Genomic DNA, 22,549 nt, shown 5'->3' with positions numbered 1-22,549 from the left:
GAGATATTTTTCTGGCACACAAAACCACAGCCTTGCTTGATATTGTCGCTGATCATGTCCAACCCTTTGTTTCTCATCGAAGCCGTCCGTCTCACACAATCCCGTTTCTTTCACTTTGTGACTTTAAGTTGTCATCTCAGCCCCAGTTATTATGGACCCTGAATATGAGATGGTGCGATTTATGTTCGACACCCAGTTGCACCTATACTTCAAGCTCTTATTTTGAAGAAATAAATATAGTTGAGTAGATTGTCAAGAACATATTGGTCTCTCCACTCATTCACCAGCGCCCCCATCAATACGTAAGGCGTATTATAGTACCGACACCGTACCTCACATCACTGGGATGATTCTAGACAGCTTAACAATTAAAATATGAGGTGCTTTTGTTACACATTGCAGGATTAACCGTCTCTAGTAGGAGGCCCATTACGCAACGCAATTTAGCTTTGCCAATGGATTGAGGCAACCCATGAAGCTCTTCAACTTTGACCTCCAATTCAGGATTTTACTTGCAAAAATGACTGCCACAAAATTTGTCCTTGATTCATGGTTGTATAATAGACTGTTGTATAAGAGGAGAAAATCATAGTTTTATTCCAAGAGTCTTTACTTTTGTGCCAGCTCCTAGCAGACCGTGTTACAGACGAGGACATTTTTCGCCACCGTTAGAAACAAGAGATCAGTGAGGCTGCCGTAATGGCCGCCCTTTGAAAGGTCAGTTTGTGCTGCAGCGCTGAACCCATCTGGCTTCTTATAACCAAAGCCCCTCTTCTGCTCATAGGTTCAACTTTTTAAAAAACCCCGACCTCAACAAGCCCTCCTACCCCCCCCCCAACAGAAATACCGCAAAATCAGTCAGAACACGTCTGCCTGTGACATGTGTGAGCAGACCCCTAACCTCACTGTCGGCTGTGAAATCCCAATATCAACAAGAATAAAGGGTGCAGAAAAAGTTCAAATCCCTCAGTTTCTTTCGGAGCAACAAAATATGATTTTTATTCATTACCAGAAGGTGGCTTTCATGTGGATAACTGAATGTAGCACAACAAGGGGGACTGTCAGAAGGATGTGAATTAAGTGCTTGACTGTCTTGTTAGAGGTTTCGAAAGCTTTGATGTAAGATCACCTGCACAGTGCCTGCACTACATTAAAAAAAAAAGCTCCAAAATCTTAAAAGCGTCTCCTTCATCAGACCCAGAGCCGCTAATTGAAAATATCTTTCCAGCGTGTCACACTGTTCGCATAAAGTCCTGTCAGGGGTACAACTGCTATAAAAATACCAAATAAATGGGGCAGATTAGGGAGGCTATCAACACATCCATCAGGTTCATAATGTTCCCTCTCAGTAAATGAAACTGAATGTAACCATTATGGGGCGGTTTGTGATTTGCTCAATGATGATGGGGGGGTGGGGGGGTGGGGGGAGCATCTCATATTAGGCTTCAGCAGAACTGTAACAGCTTTAGCTAGGAGGTGAGAGATTGAGGTCAGCCATAACTACCACAACCATCAATGTTTTTTTATAGGGATTTTAAGTGATAAACAAGCACAAAGTGGTGAAGAATTGTATAGTGGAAGGAAAATATATATTTTTTCTTTAAGTAAAATCTAAAAAGTGGAGCATCCATCTGTACGTGACCAAGAGAGGCACCATTGTTTATCCTGCACTTGCTTCTATTGCACTTCTGGTTAGACCTAAACTGCATTTCGTTGCCTTGTACCTGTACCTGTGTAATGACAATAAAGTTGAATCTAATCTAAAACGGGTCAGAGAGAACGTTTAAAGCAGGGTTAGGGAACAAGACAATATCCCAACATCTCACTGAGGACACTTAAAGCCATCATCTAAAAAAACAACTGCAAACATAGTCAAACATGGCCAGTTTAAGTGGAAAGCAAAGGAGAGATTAACTAGGGAAGCAGCCAAGAGGTCTGTGGTAACTCTGGGGGAGCTGCAGAGACCCACAGCTCAGGTGGGTGAATCTGTGGCCATGGCTATGGCCTCACACTATCACACTACACTAACAATCACACTACTGGTAATGCCTGTTGGCACACTCTTATTTCTTAGGCATTGTCGAATTGCAAATTTCTGTAAACCAAGGCAAAAGAGTACTGCACAAAAATGACTGCGGGCATGAATGCATCATTGGGGGACCGCGGAGGGATTAATTAAACATCACAGTAATTCATATTGTTCACTAAGGATCTGATTTCAGACTTAATCAGACCAAGACTATTTTTTTTTATTTTTGCATACTTTAATGTTAAGAAAAACTAAATACTAAGTCTGTTATGTCATCCATGTACATCCTAAGGAAATGTCACCATGGCAACACATGGTGACGACAAAAAATGATAATGATTCTTGTTTCGTTGGGTGTGACAACAGAAATCAACTGTTAAAAGGAAACCATAAGATCTCATGTTCACACTTTACCACAAACCATGTAGGAGGACTCAGCAAGCACTCGGGAGATAGTACTCTGGTCAGATCAGACCAGAATCTTTTACTCGTTTGCCAACAAGGGCAACTTTACCCTGAACACACCACCCCACTGGTGGTAGAGGATGGCCCCATCATGCTGTGGGGGAAGCCTGTCAGAGTCGATGCGTAGACAGCTGGAGAAAAATGAAGCGCAATCCTGGATGCAAAGGCACCAAAAGATTTGAGACTGGAGCAGAGATTTACCTTCCAACAGGACAACCAGACCTACACATGAATGCTTTACTTAAATGGACACAAAATACATAATACAAAGTTCAGACCTAAAACGTAGGTTCTGTGGAGAGACGTGAAAATGTAATCATGTTCTCTCTTTCCAGTGACTGATACTGAGCAATTTTAGTCCCTGGGCGTATAAAGCTGGTGGAAACATAAGCCATGAGGATCTGCAGCAGTAATTGAAGCCAAAGGTGACTTCACAATATTGACTCAGTGGGGTTGATTAAAAATGCGCGCCGTACCTCTGAGAATATAGTTTTGAAAAAAAATTAAAAAAAGTTCAAACCATGAATCATTTTCGTTCCGCTCTACAACTTTCCACCAATTTATGTTGATCCATCGCATAGAATCCCAGAGAAACTGACGTTTACGGCTGTAGCGTGACCAGTGTGAAAAAGTTAAAGGCGTATAAACACTTTTTAAAGTCACTTTATGTTTATAGCGTGAAGCAACGCGAGGGCTCATCATGCCTTCATCACCAGACATCGCCCCAGTGCGCTCAACCGGTCTCCTTCTCTCCTCTTCCTACACAGCAGATCTTCGTCTTAGAAAACCATCTGCTGTGGATGACACGTGTGCCATTTCTAGGGCAACAGCGCATGGTTGCAAAGCGAAGCGAGAGCATGTGGAGGAAACACTTGCTGCTCAGTTTTCAAGCTCTGTAATGGAAACCAAAACGTAAAAAAAAAAAACGAAAAAAAAAAACTGCTTAGGTTAAGACTACAGAGAGCAGTCTGACAAACAGCTTAGGTTTTCCAAAAGAGTTGACTCATCTCTGCAGACATGTCCATCTGTGCCTTCTGTCTCAACAATCATGCTCACATACTTGGAAAGTAAAAAGCGGTGGATATGTTAAAGGCAGACTTAGAACAGATGTTTGCCGCCGAGGAGAAGACTCTGCTTCAGTCGGAGACGTCATTGAACCTGGTTGATTAGACGACGAAAAGCCCACGTCAAAATCAAACGCTCCAAAAATTAGATTTCTTTTTCTACTTTCTTTGTTTCGATCATTTTGCCTTAGCGTCGCAAAACAACAGTTCAGGGTTTCACTGGTTCAAGAAAACCGCAGTTAATCATGTGACGCTGGACTTAAAGAGCGGTTCTGGGTACAAATGCTTCCAGTGAGACATGCTTTAAAGAGATGTAGCTTTCTCACTAACGGCAGTTCTGTAATATCTGCCGCCATCCCCCTGTGAAAAATTGCATACATGTTTGAAAGCTAAACGAACTGCTGAGCGACGGCATCCTTAATGAAAAACCATAAACACCAACATCTGATCTGTGGTCGCGTCCGTCAATGATTTGTTCCAAGATAAAGATGCAGCATGACGAATATTTTGTTTTGGTTTCATAAACCAGAATAGGCAAACATATTATACAGTATAATAAACAGAGTTGTTCTGTCCACAGGCCTTTTAGATAAAGATTTTGTAGGCCTATTCCCCGGTTAGGTTTTCAAGACACTTCAAATTAGTAATAGAAATGCAAAAACGTGGACTATAAAAAAAACCTAACATGAGAAGAGGGTAAAACAACACATTAAGATCAAGGATCGTGTTAATAAGAAGCAACAAAGTGTTAAAGACGAAGGTTTATCAGTCTTTCATTTTAACCACTGCTTCACTGGGGAATTAAAAAGGAGTCAAACTGACAATGAAATTTTATTACAAAACATGTTTTTTGCAGCAAGGTCCAAAGAAGAGCCAGAGGCCAGACTATTTTCCTAATCTGATGCACAGTAACGATCTATCCACTGGATGTTTTATTCAGCTGAACATGGCAGGATAAATGGAATTTATTGAACAGAAAAAAACTCTATGCTTTGAATAACAAGTTATGCAAATTGAGGCCACAGACCGAAAACGTAAATAAATAAAAACCATCTATGAAAGAATATCACAGAAACACATACAAACATCTGTTGATATATTGTAACAAATTTCAATTCATAAAGAAGTTATAGTTGCTACTTATCGTTTTTTGATTTAAATAGGTTGATCATTGATTTTCTTTCTCCAATATCCAGTCTTAATTTTGTTATAATGCTTAGTTGTACTCTCCAACAGTCCTGGGACTCCGTATATATTTTTTTAACCCGCCTGCGGTAATCTTAAAAGCGGCGTCTCTGGAGAGAATGCCGTTGGTTCACATGGGTCCCACGAGACAGAAGAAATCATTTTAATGTGGAAAGTTAACTTTTTAAAAAACATTAAAATCACCACACTACCTCTACCCTAACCCTTGACTTTAAGTGCATTTTTATACACATGCTATAATCCTTCTGACAAGATTTTCTTTTATAGGAGGAGGACCCAAACGCAGGCAGGAGGACAGACATAATTATTTAAAGGGATAGGAGAGGAGTCCAACACTTAACACACAATAGAGACAGCAAAGCAATCATAATACAACACTAGGCAAGAACAAGATGGGTACCATGCGGATGCAGCATCTAGCAAATGAATAAAAGCATATATACTGGGCGGGTTGGGAACAACTGAGACTGAACAAACAGACTGCAGCTGTGGAGGCGCATAAACTGAGGCAGTGAGGGAAAAATGGCTAGAAATTGTTCAGGAGCCTCATAAACATTACAAAGAAGCAAGAAAACAACTGAGCAAAATGGGTAACAGAGAAACACAAAGTGAACTGTAAAGATCTGCTAAGTAGTTAAGTAACCAAAAACAGGATTAAAGGACAAAACTCATCTAAAAAACAAACAAAAAAACTTTGAATCATGACATTTTCAGAACACTGCCAGAATAAAAGGATTTCTATCAAAACTGGACACTTTTATCCTTAGTAGCTTAGCGTTTTATAATGGTTTCTTTACTGGTGTTCGGCAGCTGGAGCTTATTTAAAAGGCCGCTACCAAAAGTCCCGACCCACGCCGGTTCTTAAATCAGTGCACTGGCTCCCTGTTGGTAAAAGGAGGTTAAAATCTTGCCGATCGAAAAAAAGACGACCGGAAGAGATCGGCTTGTGCTGTGAAGCTAAACAAACGGAGCACGGTGGTTAATCCCGTCGTCCCCTCTGTAAATATCTGTACACGGTTTTTATTTTCCCCTTCACGTATTCATTATGACCCATTTTAATTAAAATGCTGCTTTATCATTTATTTTATTTTTATTTATCATTCGGGGAAAAGGACGCATTTGTCAGCCGCATTTGATAAGAGTGAAGGATTTGTGAGCTGACGAAATCGGTCAGCAAATACGTCCTTTGAAGGATGCAGCCTCTGAATTGAGACACATCCTATGAAGCACTGAAGAGTGTTTGCTTTAATACATTTCAGAGGTGCTAGTCAGGTATGAAGGATGTAAACCTTTACAGACCACCTCACTCCGTTCCCAGAACAAAAACTAAACAGCATCTGATTTTGATGCTCCTTAGGTCAGTGTGAAGACATGCTGTTGCCCCCCCCCCCCCCTCCTCTCTTCCCCAATTCAATAACAGTTTAGAACTGAGGGATCTTCTCCCAGACCTGGACAAACACATCCACCAACTCCTGGACAGTCGGCGGTGCAACATGCCGTTGGTGGATGGAGCGAGACATGATGTCCCAGATGTGCTCAACTGCATTCAGGTCTGGGGAAGGGGCGGGCCGGTCCATAAGATCAATGCCTTCGTCTTACAGGAACTGCTGACACACCCAGCCACATTAAGTCTAGCATTGTCTCATTAGGAGGAACCGCACCTGGGTCTGAGGATCTCACCTCTGTACCTAATGGCAGACAGACTACATCACATGGAGGGCTGTGCAGTCCCCCCCAAAGAAATGCCACCCCAGACCATTACTGACCCACTGCTCAGTGTGAACCTGCTTTCATCTGCGAAGAACACAGGGTGCCAGTTGCCAATTTCCCAATCTTAGTGTTCACTGGCAAATGCCGAACGTTCTGCACGGTGTTGGGCTGTAAGCTTAACCCCCACTTGTGGCCCTCATAAACCCCCCCATGGAGTCTGTTTCTGATCGTTTGAGCAGACAGGTGCACATCTGTGGCCTGATGGAGGTCACCTTGCAGGGCTCTGGCACTCTGGACACTACGCTGACAGACACAGCAAACCTTCTTGCCACAGCTCACATTGATGTGCCATCCTGGAGGAGCTGCACTACCTGAGCCACTTGTGTGGGTTGTAGACTCCGTCTCATGCTACCACTAGAGGGAAAGCACCGCCAGCATTGAAAAGTGACCAAAACATCAGCCAGAAAGCAGAGGAACTGAGAAGTGGCCTGTGGTCCCCTCCTTTATGGGGGTCTTGCTAATTACCTTTAGTTTCCACTGGTTGTCTATTCCATTTGCACAACAGTAGGAGAAATTGATTGTCAACCAGTGTTGCTTCTTAAGTGTGACTGAATTCTTTATGCTTCATCATTCAATGAGTCTTTCATTTTATATAGTAATGCAATTCTCTTTGGCATTTCTCTTATTTGCTTGCATTTTGTCATTAACATTATATTATTAGATCGCCTTTTTTTATGCTTTTATGTAATGCTCTGTTCATGTTTTGATGCTTTTTTTTTTTTTTTTTACATTTTATTTCTAGAGCACATAATTCCCCTGTGTATGAATGTTTCCGTTCAAATAAGAAAAAATATTTGCCTTCCTTCTGTGATTTGTCATTTTTTCTGTTCTGATTTTATTTCTTAAAACGATGCCCTGTTTACAAGTATTGAGATGCAATAATTACAAAAAATAGATTATTTTAGGAAAAGCTCAGTCTTTGTGTTAGCAATGGAAAAAACCCGAGGACGTGTAAATGAAAGAATAGTACAAATATCCTTGTGTGTATCATTGGATTACATTCTACTAGTAGGTCTCTTTGCAGTGATTAAAATCACTTCACAGACTTCTTGGGGAACGAAGTACAAAACATTTAAACATGAATTTTATGAATGGAAAAAAACAATCAAAGCAGTTTTCACTTTATGTAATTATCTAGTTTGTAGAGGTTTCTTTTTGCAGCAACATCACAGCTTTAAAACCGATTTGGTTGCATTGCCCCAACACTGGCAGTTCAGTTTCTTCTTTACTATAAAGATAAACTGTGATCATAGTCATTGAGATATATATATATATATATATATATATATATATATATATATATATATATATATATATATATATATATATATATATATATATATATATATATATATATATATGCTTTTGATTGCCGCACACCGATAAATGTTTTGCATTGATTAAAGCTAAAAATGATCTTCCACAATCAACTGGATAGGAAATTATTTTGCAGGGGGTAGGATAATGAAAATAACTGGGTCCAAATCAGCCAGAGCTATTTATACTTTTCTGGTCAACTGTATGACATCTACATGCATTTTTTTTTTTTTTGCACCGAGCAGCTTTAAAACACCCAGGAAGTCTTAATATTAAAGCAAAAGCAATGGTCTTAAAATGAGAAGTTATGAATTTATTGGTCAGTGATTCTGTTAAACATGGGGAGGGGGGGCAGACCCATACAGTTTCAAAATTAGAGAATTGTTTTAATCAAGATAACTATTTAGCTGTTCTATCACAGACTTTAAGGAATTTGAATCACAGGTAAAAGTGATCAGTCTGTAACTCCAGACTCAAGAGATCAGAATGTAAGCAACTTTTATTGTCCAACTTGAATACATGTTTTCTTTGTTTTTTTTAACTTTTTAAATAATTATATCAAAGGCTACAGATGAATGTGATTTGTAGAACCAAAAGAACTGCTGTCTTTACTGCAGGCAGGTGATTTCAATTCTTCTTTAACTGTAGGCTTTATTTTTCTGTTAGATATATGCGCTGATGAGGAGCAATGCCATGAACGGCAACTGTCCGACATTTTAAACGCCTCAAAACGGGGAATTCAGCGGCGCAAAATAAAAGGTCTTACTCTAAAAATCAATATGGGGGGTGAGACGTGTGTCCTGAGGTACGCTGAAGAATATAAAGCGAAGCTTTCTGAATAAACACGCCTGTCCGTCAGAAAAATGGAGAAAAACTGAAGTTCTTAGTGTGTCATGACAAATTTTTCTACTGCTGATTGAACAGGAGAGGGAAAAAAAAAAAAAATATCAATCTGGGCAGTAAACCAGACTAAAACGTGTAGCTAATTAAGAGACCATTATGTTGTGAAGTTCATGGCTAGCTTTCAGTTCAGGAAAGCGTGCCTTTTCTTTTCTTGACTGCTTGGAAAGAGTTTTTTGGTGAACATGAAGAGAAGGCTTCACAGTGACAGCCTCACACGGAGCTGCTCTTCAGTCCCCTGATCAGCGATTCCCTTTAAAACCGGGACTTCCCTGCGTACAGTACTCCCAACAGCACCTGAAAGGTCTGCATCTGCACATGAAAACACAGTGTAGCCCATGGGACGAGCCTGCCCTGACTTTAGCCCCCTTTTCTTTTTTTGGATCGGACTTCGAGCGTGCTGATAAAGTTTCTTGGCCTCGACGCCGTGCGTTTGTATGCATGTGCATTTTTTTGGTGCCAGGACTCACAGCTGGAGAACTCGAGAGGACAGGAGTGTTCGTCCATCGGGAAATTATGAAGCTGCAGCTGGCATTCTGCGTTGATGGTCATCCTGAGGAGAGAGAGAGAGAGAGAGAGAGTGGAGACTGGATTAGATGGAGGCGTTCAGGGCTCTCCAGTTGCTTCAGATCCTTGGTTTAGCAGACCGTGAAGCGCATTGTGAGTGCACAGGACTCATTACTGCCTTTATCACAGGATGCACTTTATGAACTGAGGAATGAGGCGCTGGCTTGAAACCAGATGGTCTAGGATCACACTCGATTGCACGGTTGATGTGTGAAATCCCTCAAAATGACAGAAGTGTTTCATCATAAGAGGTGGAGGTGAAGGTACACCCCCCACCACCACCCACCCAATCCGGTGTAGTCATGGTTCAAAGGCATGCCTGCTTCTAAAAGCAGAGCTACTTAGCTATGGTCACTTGACAAGTCAATACACCAGATGTTCAGGAGAAACTAGGATGTCTTTTTGCTTCTGCGAATCCTAAATGTAGATCCGGCATGTTTTCCTCTTCATACGTCTGTATCATCAAAAGATTCATTTTTCAACAGACACAATAGGAGTTCTGAAAATTAGATCATAAACACCGCCCCCCTACCCCTACCAGCTTGTTACGCATTGTTGCATCTTTGTCCTTCGTACAGTTTCAAATTAATTGCCTGACTTGGCGCACAAAAGGGGAGTCTCAGTCGAAACAAGAGGAGGGCTGCCTCGTTCGCCTTGTTTGTAGGTGAACAAATTGCAGATGATGTGCAATCTCCATTTGCATACGCGCTCGCTCCCCGTTCTTGTCAGGAGCCTGGAAATCTAGATTCGGTTGAGACTGTAAATTAATGAGAACAAGCGGCGGCGCCGAATATAGAAGTGCATCTGAGAGATGCCTGTTCAGAGGAACGAGCCCTGAAACAGGATTTTTTTATTTTTTTTTTAAGAATCCAATATTTTTCAAAAAAAGGGGGGGAAAAAATCCTTTTTGAATGTATTACAGAGCAAGCAAGCATATTTTAGTGAGCTTGTCGTTAAGTTGAGTTTCTGGTTGTGGTGTTTCTAGCAACACTAGAGTTTTTAGATGTTGATTTTAGGTGTTGGGACATGCAGATGTGTCTTAGATATGTTTTGGCAGCACAACATACCCGATAAGGTGACATGTGGAACAAAATTATAGCACTATTGAGCTAATAATAACCTCTTAAGAATACAAAACAGTGAATCAAGAGACGAGGGCAGCACTTTGGTTTAGTGGTTAGAAAACTCTCATCAGAGCAGGACTTGATAGAAAGTCTTGTATTTTATACCAAAGGACTTTCTTGTGTGAGAAACACTAAAGAGTTTTAATTTAAAAGTTTTTCATGTGAAGTATTACTCAAGGCTTTTCTAAATTATTTTTTTTTACCTTCATACAAAACACATAAAACCTGAAACAGCCGGTCATTGCATTATCTTTTTTTTTTTTACTCAATAAAAACCCTAACATGAATTATTGCGCCTTTTACACAGCTAGAATTCTTATCTTTGTTCAAGTACGGTGTTAGATTTAAATCACAAATTGAATTTTGTCATTTCCAGAGTAGAAAACAACCCAGACTGAACCCATTCCTGAAGTCAATTTTAAAGCCAAGGTCCATCACTGAGTCAAACTGCAGAATCCAATATGGCCTCCAAATAGTTACACAAAAGTTTAGATGAACTGCTGATTTGCACTTGAGGTTTATATTTTATAAAAATCATGTATGCCCACAGTGGGCTGTGAAGTGTTTTGCATTACAGAATTCTTCTGTTTTGCTTTTTCAGTAAAATTTTAATATTTTAGATCAGCGATTATATCAAGTTCTGATTTATTTATAAAAAGGAACAAACCTATCTAAACCAACCTGGTTGTCTGTAAAACAATAATTACCCTCACCTATTAAAGTTAATCACCTGTGATTGACCATTTTTTTAATTTTTGGAAAGATGAGTTTTATTTAATTAGCTACACTTTAGTGCTAGATCAGTAGGATCAAGGATTCACTTAGAAAAGAGCCTGTCTGACTTAATGAAGCAGGCTGACAGATCTTAAAAAGTTAAATCATTCCTTGATCTAAAGTTTGAGGGAAAAAAAACAATCATCAGTCTGGGAGGGATTACAAAACTGTTAAGGCTTTGAGACTCCAGCGAATCAGTCATCTAATATTCCAAAAAAACACATAACATACTTTTTTTTTAAATTTTGTTTAACGGTTCAGCCGGGTGGTCACAAAAGAACCCAGATCCACATTTAAATCAGTGCAGGCCTCTACTGCCTCAGTTAAGATTAGTGCTCTAGACTCAACAACAAGAAAAAAACGGAGCAAAAATGGCTTCCATCAGAGAGGTCAAAGGTGTTGACCACTGTAGACCATAAAACAAAACAATAGGGGCCCATCTCACGTTTGCTAAAAAAAACATCTTGGACACCATGGAGAAAATGGTCTGTGGACCCGTAACAGGGAAATGAGAAATGTGGAAGGTGTGAATCCTGGTCCTTATGGAGCAAAACCAACAACATTACAGAAAACCATGAAATTATCTTTCCAAATTATGTAAAGGCACAGAAGTCTTATATTTAAACTTCAGATTTTAAGAAAAAAAAGGAAAATTCAATACGACAGTCTCATTCCGATTATTCTGGGATTTAACAGACACATGTTGGTAATCCTTACTCACCATAAGCATGAAAACTGTTGTTTTTAGACAGAATGAAATCATCTTTTTTTTTTTTTTCTGTTTTTGGGCAACTTTCCTCTCCCCAAATTTCCTTGACTTACCCCCATAGTCACATTCAATATTTGCTCGCCAGCTATTCTGACAAGATGTGGCGACATCTTAGTGGCTACATCTGCGGTCTGCGGAGCCCGAAAGCTGCCATTTACATTTCATCTGCAGTAAGTGCATAAAAATGAGGTCAATTAGTGCGAGTTACAAAAACGGGTACAAAGAGTAAAAGTGACTCCGAAAGCCTCTGCGCAGCTGAAGGGAACAGCTGTGTTGGGCGATAACCATCTGTCACGGCGGGTGACCCTTTCCTATCACACGTAATGACCGGGTCTATTGTTTTGTGGAAAGACAAAAAAAAAAAAAAGAAAAAAGATTAGTGCAGCTTTAACTTCTTGCCGTTTCAGTACAGAGCAGTTTAGTTTTAGCCCATCCAACCCCTGCTGATAAGATGCAGATTTATAGCTCAGTTCAGAAGGCCATGATCAGTGGTATTAACCTCTACAACAGCACAAATTATCCCCCTACAATCACGGGTTAGACTTCCGCTATTAATTAGACCATTTTAAGTGTTTTACCCTTCTAATGTTAATAAAAACCCGAACGGAGTTGTTTGAAAAGCTGCAGCTCAACCCTCTAACTACTGAAACGGGGAAAAGAAAAAGAGGGGCGACGACATTTCCACGCAAAGCTATCCCGACGAAATGCTAAAAATGGCAGAACATCCATGCTCATTTAAGGACAGTTTATTCACAACAGCACCTGGAGCGTCCTGACACAGCAGGGGTGGCGCGTCTTCTCCGAGGGCCGTGTAAACAAAAGCCGGGGTTGTTTACGCTATTTGGCAAGGTTCAGTCAGAAAAGTCTCGGCGTGCAGGTGAAACAGATCCTCCAGGCATAAAAGCCTGTCAGAGTCTGAAGGGTTCGTAAACCCAAAACGATTATAAAAAATTTAAGAAAAGAACCTGTCCTGTCAAATTGTCCTTATTTTGCTTCCCGGTAGCTGCAGACAGCTCGGGTTTGTCTCATAAAAGCTGAGCCACCAGACAAACGCAGGGCATGCTGACAAGCTGGAAGAGGGCGTTTTCCCGTTTCTGCTCAAAAAGGCAAATAGCGGTTCTGGTAACCAAAGCAAAGATTTAAATCTTAATGCAGGGTATAAGATCTACTGCAGTGCACGCTGTGGATGTGTGGGCGGCCTGTCAAATAAATGTCTGACGCTGCAGCTGCTGCTGCTTACAACCGTCGCAAAACAACAAAAACAACACATTACTTTCAGCGAGAGAAATAATTTTTAACCACTTTGAGCATCGCTTAGATTAAGATGATCATGTCAGATCTTGATTTGTAGGTTTTAGATCTGGTTCAAAATGATAAAAAAAAAAAAAAATATATATATATATATATATATATATATATATATATATATATATATATATATATATATATATATATATATATATATAGGGAGGTTAAAAATGTCATAGTTCAATGAATAAAATCAGGAAATATGTTCTTAAATGTGTCAGAACTTGACCCTTTAAAGCCTGACAAATCTTTTTTGGTTGCTTTAAAAATTAAAAACGTCAAGCTTTCAAATTTTCTTTGTATCATAATTGATTCTTCAGGCCAAAAAAAAAAAAAAAGTTCCTCATGTCTGCTGCATTTTTATATAGGGTGTGTAAAATATATTCATTTGTATGATGTAAATTGTATGTTTAGAAATAAATTGCCTTTGTTGAAGAGCTGGAGGTCTCAGAATTATTTATTAAAAAAATTATACATTTGGAGTTATAGGGTTACAATGGGGAAAAAAAATCTAAATCAGATCATCTTTCTATTGATATAATTTACCAGTAGAAAGAAGAATGAGTAATTTTTTTTAGTAGTTTCATTATTTGAGTCATTTGTTGCAGCACTTCTACATTAGCATTAAACGCCAGAGTCAGTGGGCGGAGCCACAACTGCTCCAATCAAGAAGGTTCGTCTAAAGTAGTTAGCAATAATTACTTATTTCTTTGTGACCCTATTAGTAAAAAAAAGCATATATAACTATATAACTTCAATTCTCAAAACAGTTGTTGGTATTAAAGTAAACAGCTATTGTGTTGGTCTTTATTAATTATGTTTTTAATTACCACCAAAACCTTAAATGCATATTGCTCCCTCCATTCCAGCTTCCAGCGATTTCTCTTGAGCGACTGTATTAAATTTGACTTTTAAAAATTCAATCCGACCCAAAGCACAGCTTTCTTGATTGTGAGTTTTTAGAGGAGCTGGATTTTTTTTTTTAAATGACCTAGACGACTTTAGATGAAGTTGTTGAATGAGATTTAAAGAAAAGTGCAGAATAGAGGATTCCTCATCATTGATGTTGGCAGACTTAAATTTTTGCCAAGATCTTTTTAAGGTCCTGCCACAATATTTCATTTAGTTTCAAGTCTGGACTTTGGATGGGCCCTTGCAGTATTTTTTTCTTGGAGATTAGCTGCTGTTGTAAAACTAATCCCCCTTCACCGCCATGCTATGCTGTTGGAATGAGGTATCTGTGCGTATATACGCTGCATATGGTTTTCCCCAAATATGGCGTTGTACATTTCAATCAGACATCTCTACGTTGAACTCATCTACCCAAACATTGTTTGAGAAGTCTTCTTTTAAAATCAGATGCAACCTTACTACCTTATCCTTTTATACCCCTTCCTGATTGATGGTTAGTAACAATTGCTTCTCCAAGATCACTGTTGATGTCATGCTACCTTGGCATTGTGTCTCAAGCCAGTGTGGTCTTGACCAGCTAGCTCTATAAAGGTTCCCACAGTCGCTGTTGATCAGTTTATCCATATAATTACTGCTGACTGACGGACCTAAATGGGGTACAATATGTACAGTGGGGCAAAAACGTATTTAGTCAGCTACCGATCGTTTAAGTTCTCCTACTAAGAAAGATGAGAGAGGTCTGTAACTTTCATCATGGGTACAGTTCAACTATGAGACAAAATGGGCAGAAAAAAAATCCAGGAAATCACATTGTAGGATTTTTAAATAATTTATTAGTAAATTGTGGTGTGAAATACGTATTTGGTCAATAACAAAAGGTCAACTCAGTACTTTGTAGCAGGACCTTTGTTGGCAATGACAGAGGTCAAACGTTTCCTAGATGTCTTCACCAGGTTTTTACACTGTAGCTGGTATTTTGGCCCATATCTCCATGCAGATCTGCTCTAGAGCGGTGATGTTTTGGGGCCGTCGCTGGGCAACATGGACTTTCAACTCCCCCCACAAATGTTCTATGGGGTTGAGGTCTTGAGCATGGCTAGGCCCACTCCAGGACCTTGAAATGCTTTTTTACGGAGCCACTCCTTCGTTGCCTGAGTGGTGTGTTTCGAATGATGCTGGAAGACCCGGCCACGTTCCATCTTCAATGCTCTCACTGATGGAAGGAGGTTTTGACTTGAAACTATCACGGTACATGGCCCTCTTCATTCTTCCCTTAACACGGATCAGTCGTCCTGTACCCTTTGCAGAAAAACAGCCCCAAATGAATGATGCATCCACCCACATGCTTCACAGTAGGTTTGGCATTCTTCTTCCTCCAAATATGAGTTGAGTTTGTGCCAAAATGTTCTATCTTGGTTTCATCTGACCACAGGATACTCTCCCAATCCTCTTCTGGGTCATCCATATGCTCTCTGGCAAAGGTCAGACGGGCCTGGACATTTACTGGCTTAAACAGGGCGACCCACCTGGCACTGCAGACTTTCAGTCCCTCCCACAACTGATATATTCACACCAACCTGCTGCTTGTAGATTCCCTCTTCCCAGCCTGGTGCAGGTCTACCGTTTTCTTCCTGGTGTCCTTCGACAGCGCTTTAGTTTGGAGTCTGACTGTTTGAGGCTGTGAGCAGGTGTCTTTTATACAGAATATGAGTTTAAACAGCCATTAATGAAGGTAACGAGTGGAGGACACAAGCATTTCTTAAAGAAGAAGTTATAGGTCTGTGAGGACTAGACATATTGCTCGTTTGTGGGTGACCAAATATACATTTCCCACCATATTTTACACATAATTTAAAAATCCTACACTGTGATTTTCTGTTTTTTTTTTGTCTCATAGTTTAAGTGTACCTATGATGAAAATCACAGACCTTTCTAGATAGAACTTGCACAATCAGTAGCTGACTAAACACCTTTTTGCCCTACAGTAACATTGTGAATAACCCAACTTTATCCATCAAAATCCTTCTGAAATGGTGTAATAGCGACTGTTTGAGGCAAACAGGCAGCATGAAGTCACAGGCTTTGAAAAAGTAAAGTTTTGAAACCTGCTGCAGCCAACTCAGACATTTGAGTTGGGCAATAAAACTTTCAATGTCACTTCTTGGAAATGTTATTGTGCTCTTTGTTCATTGGCAGCACTTTACTCAGCTGCCACTGAAGGACACAAAAGATGAATGGTTTGCTATCAGCCGCGCAACCTTTCAGACTCGTTCTCTAGTATTATCCTCCCCTGGCTTTATTTACTTTATCTCAAAGCGTGTTCTGAAGGTTTTCACCTCAGCGTGTAAAGTATCTTCCCGTTGTTCCAGATGCGAAGCAGCTGATTAGGCGTCGTTATCCAGTGCGAGTCGGCGTTCTTGGAGTTCCTGAAGATGGTGTCAGGCAGCCAGATCAGGCCGACCATATTGCTGAGTGGAGAGGAGACAGAGCAAGAGAGAGAGAGAGGGCGAACAAGGTGAGAAATCATGGCAGACGTCCTACAGACTTGTGCGAAACGCTGGAGTCTGCTCCCCTTCTCAATAGGAGGATAATAAAACACCCGGACGGCTTGGGGGAAAACAAAGCACATCAATCAATTTGCTCCATTAATTACAGGTCTGTACAAGAGAGGGAGGCGAAAATTGTTCTCAAATGAGATATTCTCTGTATTAAAATGTTCAAAAAAGGTGCTGCAGCAAAAGGGCACATGTTACGACGGAGTCTTCGGGTCCGTTTCAAAGCTCAATGTCAAGTCTGCCGATTACATAGAAAGTGTATTTGTAGCAAATGCGCTATACCTATTGAGGGTCAGAATCCGCATGCTGCTGCTGTTATACCGCAGACGGGTGTCCACCCAAGTCTGGGCAAAGATGATATCGATCTGGTACTCCTGTGGAGAGAAAAGAAGAGTCAATATAGCGATCGGACAAGGCCTTTTTAGTGAGATACACAGGCGGAGAGATTTTCAGGAGGAAGTCTGTGTGTTCTGGTGAAGTTGAGCGCAAAATGTCCACATCAAAAGGAAACCCTACAGCAGCGCAGCACTCACTGGAAGAACATTTTCTGCTTTTGATATGGAAATTAAAACTACAGCATCTGCCAAACTATTTACTTCAGCATATTTTCCTTCACCCCAGCGCCGACCCCCCGTTTTAATTGTGCAACGTTTTACCGTGAGAACATCGAGCCAGAACTCGCTCATTTAGCTGATGTTCAATAATAACTCTTCCGTATACCCAATAGGATTTTTGGGTGATTGAAGGATTTTAATTACGGCTTATGAGAAGAGAAACAAGGTGTTGTTCTGAATGCATGGTTTTATAAAGTGCTAAATGTCAGCAAAGGTTGTGTATTAAACACTAATTCTAATTTTCAATGAGTACAGGGATGTTAAAAATCATTATTTACTGCGTCAGGTGAGCTCAAGAGGGAACAACTCAAATACCTGGACATCAAAAAGGAGATCACTGCCTTGTATAACCAAGTACAATGAAACAAATATATTGAAAAGGCCCTAAATGTTCTAAGAGACGAGGCTTAAAGTGTCATTCCCAAATTTAAAGTTAAACAAACAGTGAATAAACCAAACATGGAAGAGGAAGCTTTTAATATCTGTCACAATAGTCAAATAGAATGATCAAAAACACCCATACCTACAGACCAATAAAGACCTTAGTGGCAGTAGCTACTGAGGTTTAAGTTTCTACATGTCAAATGCTGAGGGGCTTGATTTGGCCTTAAGGTTTGGGACTCTAGTCTTGGGAGAAGTCTTAATCAAAGGTAGAAACCACAGACCACCCTCTCTACAAAAATCAGCATCTTTACAAGTTCTTAAAATAAAATCACAGTCACATTTATTATTAGTTTTATGAATGAAATCTGACACTAAATCTGATCTCCAAATGCTAGAGAGACTCTAGAGTTGGCATAAAGGGCTTGAGACATGACCTTGACTTAGAATAAAATACCAGAGACTTGACCCAGATGTAGGATAAGGAACTAGAGATTTGACTTGGAATTGGGTTGAAAGACCCAAGACTTGAGACACGACTTTTGATAAGAGACCAGATACTTGGCACGAGCCCAGGAAGATTGGGACTTCAAAAAGTGGATAGAACATCTTCACCTATCGGTCAAAATACGCAAATATAAAATAAGGACAACCTTTTGAACCACAGACTGGTAATAAAGTCCTTTATTAAACCATGAATAATTTGGTTTCAGCTTCAGATCAAATTGGCTCCTTTAAGCGTATCTGGAGTTTTAGTTTGAAAGGAGCAGCTTATAAATCAGGGCCTGATAACATTGCTGTGCCACTGTGCTAACATTTTTATTTCACAATGTGTTTGCGCTGATATTTAAGCTCAGCTCTTCAATTATTAATTAAGGACTCAGCATAGCCTACAAGTAGCTTACAGGCAGTGTATTAATAACTGAAAACCCTCCCATGGCATCCTCTGTACCGCAGCTACGCACGTATCATTTCACAACTCACCTCCTTCAAATGATCTGCCTCTTGGCTTTGAGTCCTTTATTTTTCTGCCGGGCAGAATCGTCATTGTCAATCCTCACTTACTGTCCTTATGTCATTTTGTATGAGCTCAGTCTTTATCCCTATTAATATCTAAAAACAAATGATACAATAAGGAGCTGGAGTCAGATTCAAGAAAATTTGATTTTAAACTTTGGGCCTTAGCTGTTCACGGGTTCAAGGTCTCCAACATGGCCGGTGGCCTCAGCTGGAACGCCTTTAAAGAATATTTTCAGGATGCACACTTTAGCTGTGAGGTCAGACTCTAAGAAGCCTTCCCCAAGACTTTGCTGATATGAAACTGTCATTTCAGGGCCTATTATGATTTAGTGATACCGAGCCTTGTCCATGCTTGCTGGAGTCGGGCAGATAATAGGAAAGTTTGCAATTACATTAGGATTTTCTCCGCAGGACAGTTTTGTCTCTTCCAAATGCTAAAGAAAGACAAAAAAAAAAAAAGTTCAAACACAGCAGGAACTTTGATGTTTATTGCAACTGAATCGCAGATCATGAACTTACCGGCACGTTTTATTGTTTTTCAGCAAAGTATTCCTCGTTTTCTGCCTGTTCTGATCTTTATCTTAAACAAAGACAAGTCCTGACCTTATTAGCATGTTCTATCACCAGATTCCCCATTATTCCTGTTAAATGATATTTGAGGGAACAATGAGGAAAATGCCATGTTGATAATGACGCCTCGATAACTCACTGCATACATGAACAGGAAACCAGCAAGTGTTTTGCACTGCGAAGAATAACTCTCCCTGCAGATCCCAAACGGGGTCTTTTTGGGAGGTAGACAGCAAGGCACTGAAGAGGATCCATTATTTATGGAGATTACACATAACCATGGAGTTCAGTGTTGACATATCTGATTAAAATTAACCGCACTAGGTCTATTGCTCGTCTAGGGATCCGTGTCAGAAGAATTACAGCTAAGGAAGCCCGTTACTTGGGCTCGCTGCCCACAAACAAATGAATGAACCCACGACCTGTTCGTGAGCTCACAGTGCCCTGATAAAGTATTCACACCTGTTGCACTTCACCATGTTTTGTTACGTCGTCATAACCAAAAACTATTGCACTGCCATTATGTACGAGACCAACTCAGAGTGGAAAGGAAATAAACGGTTTCAAACCTTGAATAAAGCAAAACCTTAAAAGAGTAGAATACATTTTTTTTACCTTGAGCCCTTCTCACCCCTTGATAAAAACTGTTTCAGCTCAGCAGTCGTTCCGTAAATGTAGCGCTAAAGGTCTTTGTCCTGCTGGTAGGTGATGCTGTGCCCAAGTCTCAAGCCTTCTTCTGCCTCTAACAGGTTTTCTACCTGTATTTAGGTCCCCTATCCATGCTGATAGATAAACAATGCATCCCCGCACGATGATGCTGCCACCACCGTCTTCCAGCTTTTAAATGTGCAGAGTAGGTTTTTCCAACCACACAGAGCATTTTCCATGTAGACCAAAACATTTGCACTCTTCCCATCTGTCCAAAGCTTCCTCTTTCACACACTTTCTGAAATGCATGGTAAATAGCTGTCAATGGCACAGAAGCACCCCCCTTGATGTGGATCTCTGCAGCTCCTCCAGAGTTAATCTGCTATACGCAGAACTTTATTCCCGACTCTTCCGCTGCGTTCCCGGGTTTTCAAGAAGCTTTTTGAAAACCATCGAGGTCTGTCTTTAAACGGAGATTCAGTTTCACTCAGTGGAATCTCTTTAGTAACAAGGACATTTCTGAGGGTAATTGCGCTAGATTTTATTTATGGGTTTAAAGATTGGAGGAATAGAAAGTCACGGCAAATTTAAGGGATTTTTGTATGTATAAATACATACAAATCTAAAAACATGTAATGTTCCTCCTTTTATACAATAACGCATGACTGTGTTGGTCTATTAGATAAAAACTTGAAGTTTGTTGCTGTAACATGACAAGATGAAACCAATCCAAGTAGTGTGCAAAGCACTAAATAATGGCTTTGTTTAACTGATTTTCTGCCAAGTGTTTTTTTTTTTTTTATCATAATCTGTTCTTTGTGTGTCACTGAACTGATTTGACCACAGTAGCTGATTAGTACTTTCAGTGCTCGCATGATCAGAAATACATTAATGTCATGTAAAGCAGGAAGAAACTCATTACCATAACAAGGATGAAGGTTCCAGGGGCAGTTTTACTTTCAAGGCTTTCTTTATTTGATATTGTGCCACGGATTTTACGTACAGAATATAAGGAGCACGCCTTTCAGGATCCCGGAACAAACGTCTTAGTGGAAAAGAACAACAAATTTGTCTTGAAGTAAAATCTGGTCGGTTTTGATGATGCAAAATGCATTAATAAAAGGAACGGATGCAGACAAAGCGCATCTGACTTCATCCGCCAGACTCTACCTGCGTCACAACTAATCACTTTGTCCTTATCCAGCCTTATTTCAGATGAGGTTGCTCAATCACTGCTAGACCTCATTTCATCTTTCATCCAGGTTCATGCACATCACAACAATGGCAGGCGTACCATGTATATTCATGAAGATTAAGGTTCTGAGTATAAAAGTTTCAAAATATGAATTTTAAAAACTGGGAATTGCTAAAATTGAATGGATCAATGGGTAGTTGTAGGAAATTAAGACAATCTGGGATTAATCATGTTGATACACATATGGTCGAAACTGCTCTATAACCAGGGGATTATATGTAAATATGATATAGTAGCTAATGCTACATATTTAAAGTGCATTAACAATTTTTTTTTCCTTTATTGGAAGAGCTATTTCAGTTCTCTTTCCATATGTCCTGCGTCGACATTTCATTTCAGTTTCTCACCATCGAGAGAAACTGGTTGCCTACGTGTGCAAGAGTAGTTCTGCTCAACAAAAAGGATGTTTCAGGACAGAATCCTAATGGTGTGATTGACTTTATTAAATTCAGATTTGACCCAGCATCAAAGTAGGCAGGTCACATTGATGTGATCATGTGTTTATTTGACCTTTAAGCATTTTGATTATGTGTGTGCGCACATGTGTGTTTGAAAAGTGTGTTTGTGTTGATTGCTGCATGTGAGAGAGCTTGTCACCAAGAGAAGCACAGTTCTTAGAACAGTAGAAAGCTTGCAACACTCGGCACTTAAGACCAACGAAGGTCAGCTGGGTTAGGTTCCAGAAGGCTGCAGCGGCCCAAGGCGAGGCCAAGCAGGAGAAACCGGCCCCTCCAGAGCCCCCAAGATGTCTGAAAGGCAGCAGCTCACCTGGTGAGCTAACTCCTGAGAGGTCAAGAGGGAGGGATGTCTACCAGAGACCAGTATAGTCCCCAAGGTCCTCAGCCAGCCCACCGCATCTCCAGGAGCTTTAGATCAAGTGCCGTTTTTTTTCCGCAGGGGTCTTGGTTGCTCCAAATGGGTACTTGTCTACATGGGACAGTTGCAGGAGACCTCTTTTTTTTACTTTTCTATCCCACCAAGCTGTCAGAGGTGTACTGATGTTGATGCACTTAAAGCATCTACATAGCATTTGTTCAGTTTCTATCCATTGATGCTTCTAAAAAAAAAAGTAAAAAACAAAGCAACTGGACTTGTTTTCCGTAGTTGAAGACGTTTCGCTTCCTCAATTCAAAATGTCTGGAGTAATGTGGAGTAACAAGCTTTATACTACTGCCCAACAAAGGCCTTGGGCAGTAGTATAAAGCTTGTTACTCCACATTACTCCAGACATTTTGAATTGAGGAAGCAAAACGTCTTCAACTACGGAAAACAAGTCCAGTCGCTTTGTTTTTTACTTTTTT

The 22,549-nt window shown here is 40.2% G+C and overlaps 1 protein-coding gene across 2 annotated transcripts in view; it reads right to left on the bottom strand.

Annotated features, from left to right (window-relative positions):
* The window catches only part of LOC105932543 (gamma-aminobutyric acid receptor subunit gamma-3), a 146,207-nt gene that overhangs the window by 42,188 nt on the left and 81,470 nt on the right, over positions 1 to 22,549 (bottom strand). For both annotated transcript variants that reach the window (XM_012871763.3, XM_036127961.1), the window contains 3 exons: positions 17,043 to 17,134; positions 16,542 to 16,673; positions 9,222 to 9,304 (listed from right to left, as the gene is read on the bottom strand). In XM_012871763.3, coding sequence (XP_012727217.2) covers positions 9,222 to 9,304; positions 16,542 to 16,673; positions 17,043 to 17,134 — 307 coding nt within the window. The remainder of the gene's footprint in view (positions 1 to 9,221; positions 9,305 to 16,541; positions 16,674 to 17,042; positions 17,135 to 22,549) is intronic.

Source organism: Fundulus heteroclitus, chromosome 24 (assembly GCF_011125445.2).
Source record: "Fundulus heteroclitus isolate FHET01 chromosome 24, MU-UCD_Fhet_4.1, whole genome shotgun sequence".
NCBI classification, from domain to species: Eukaryota; Metazoa; Chordata; class Actinopteri; order Cyprinodontiformes; family Fundulidae; genus Fundulus; species Fundulus heteroclitus.
This window is presented reverse-complemented; position numbering and strand designations above follow the sequence as displayed.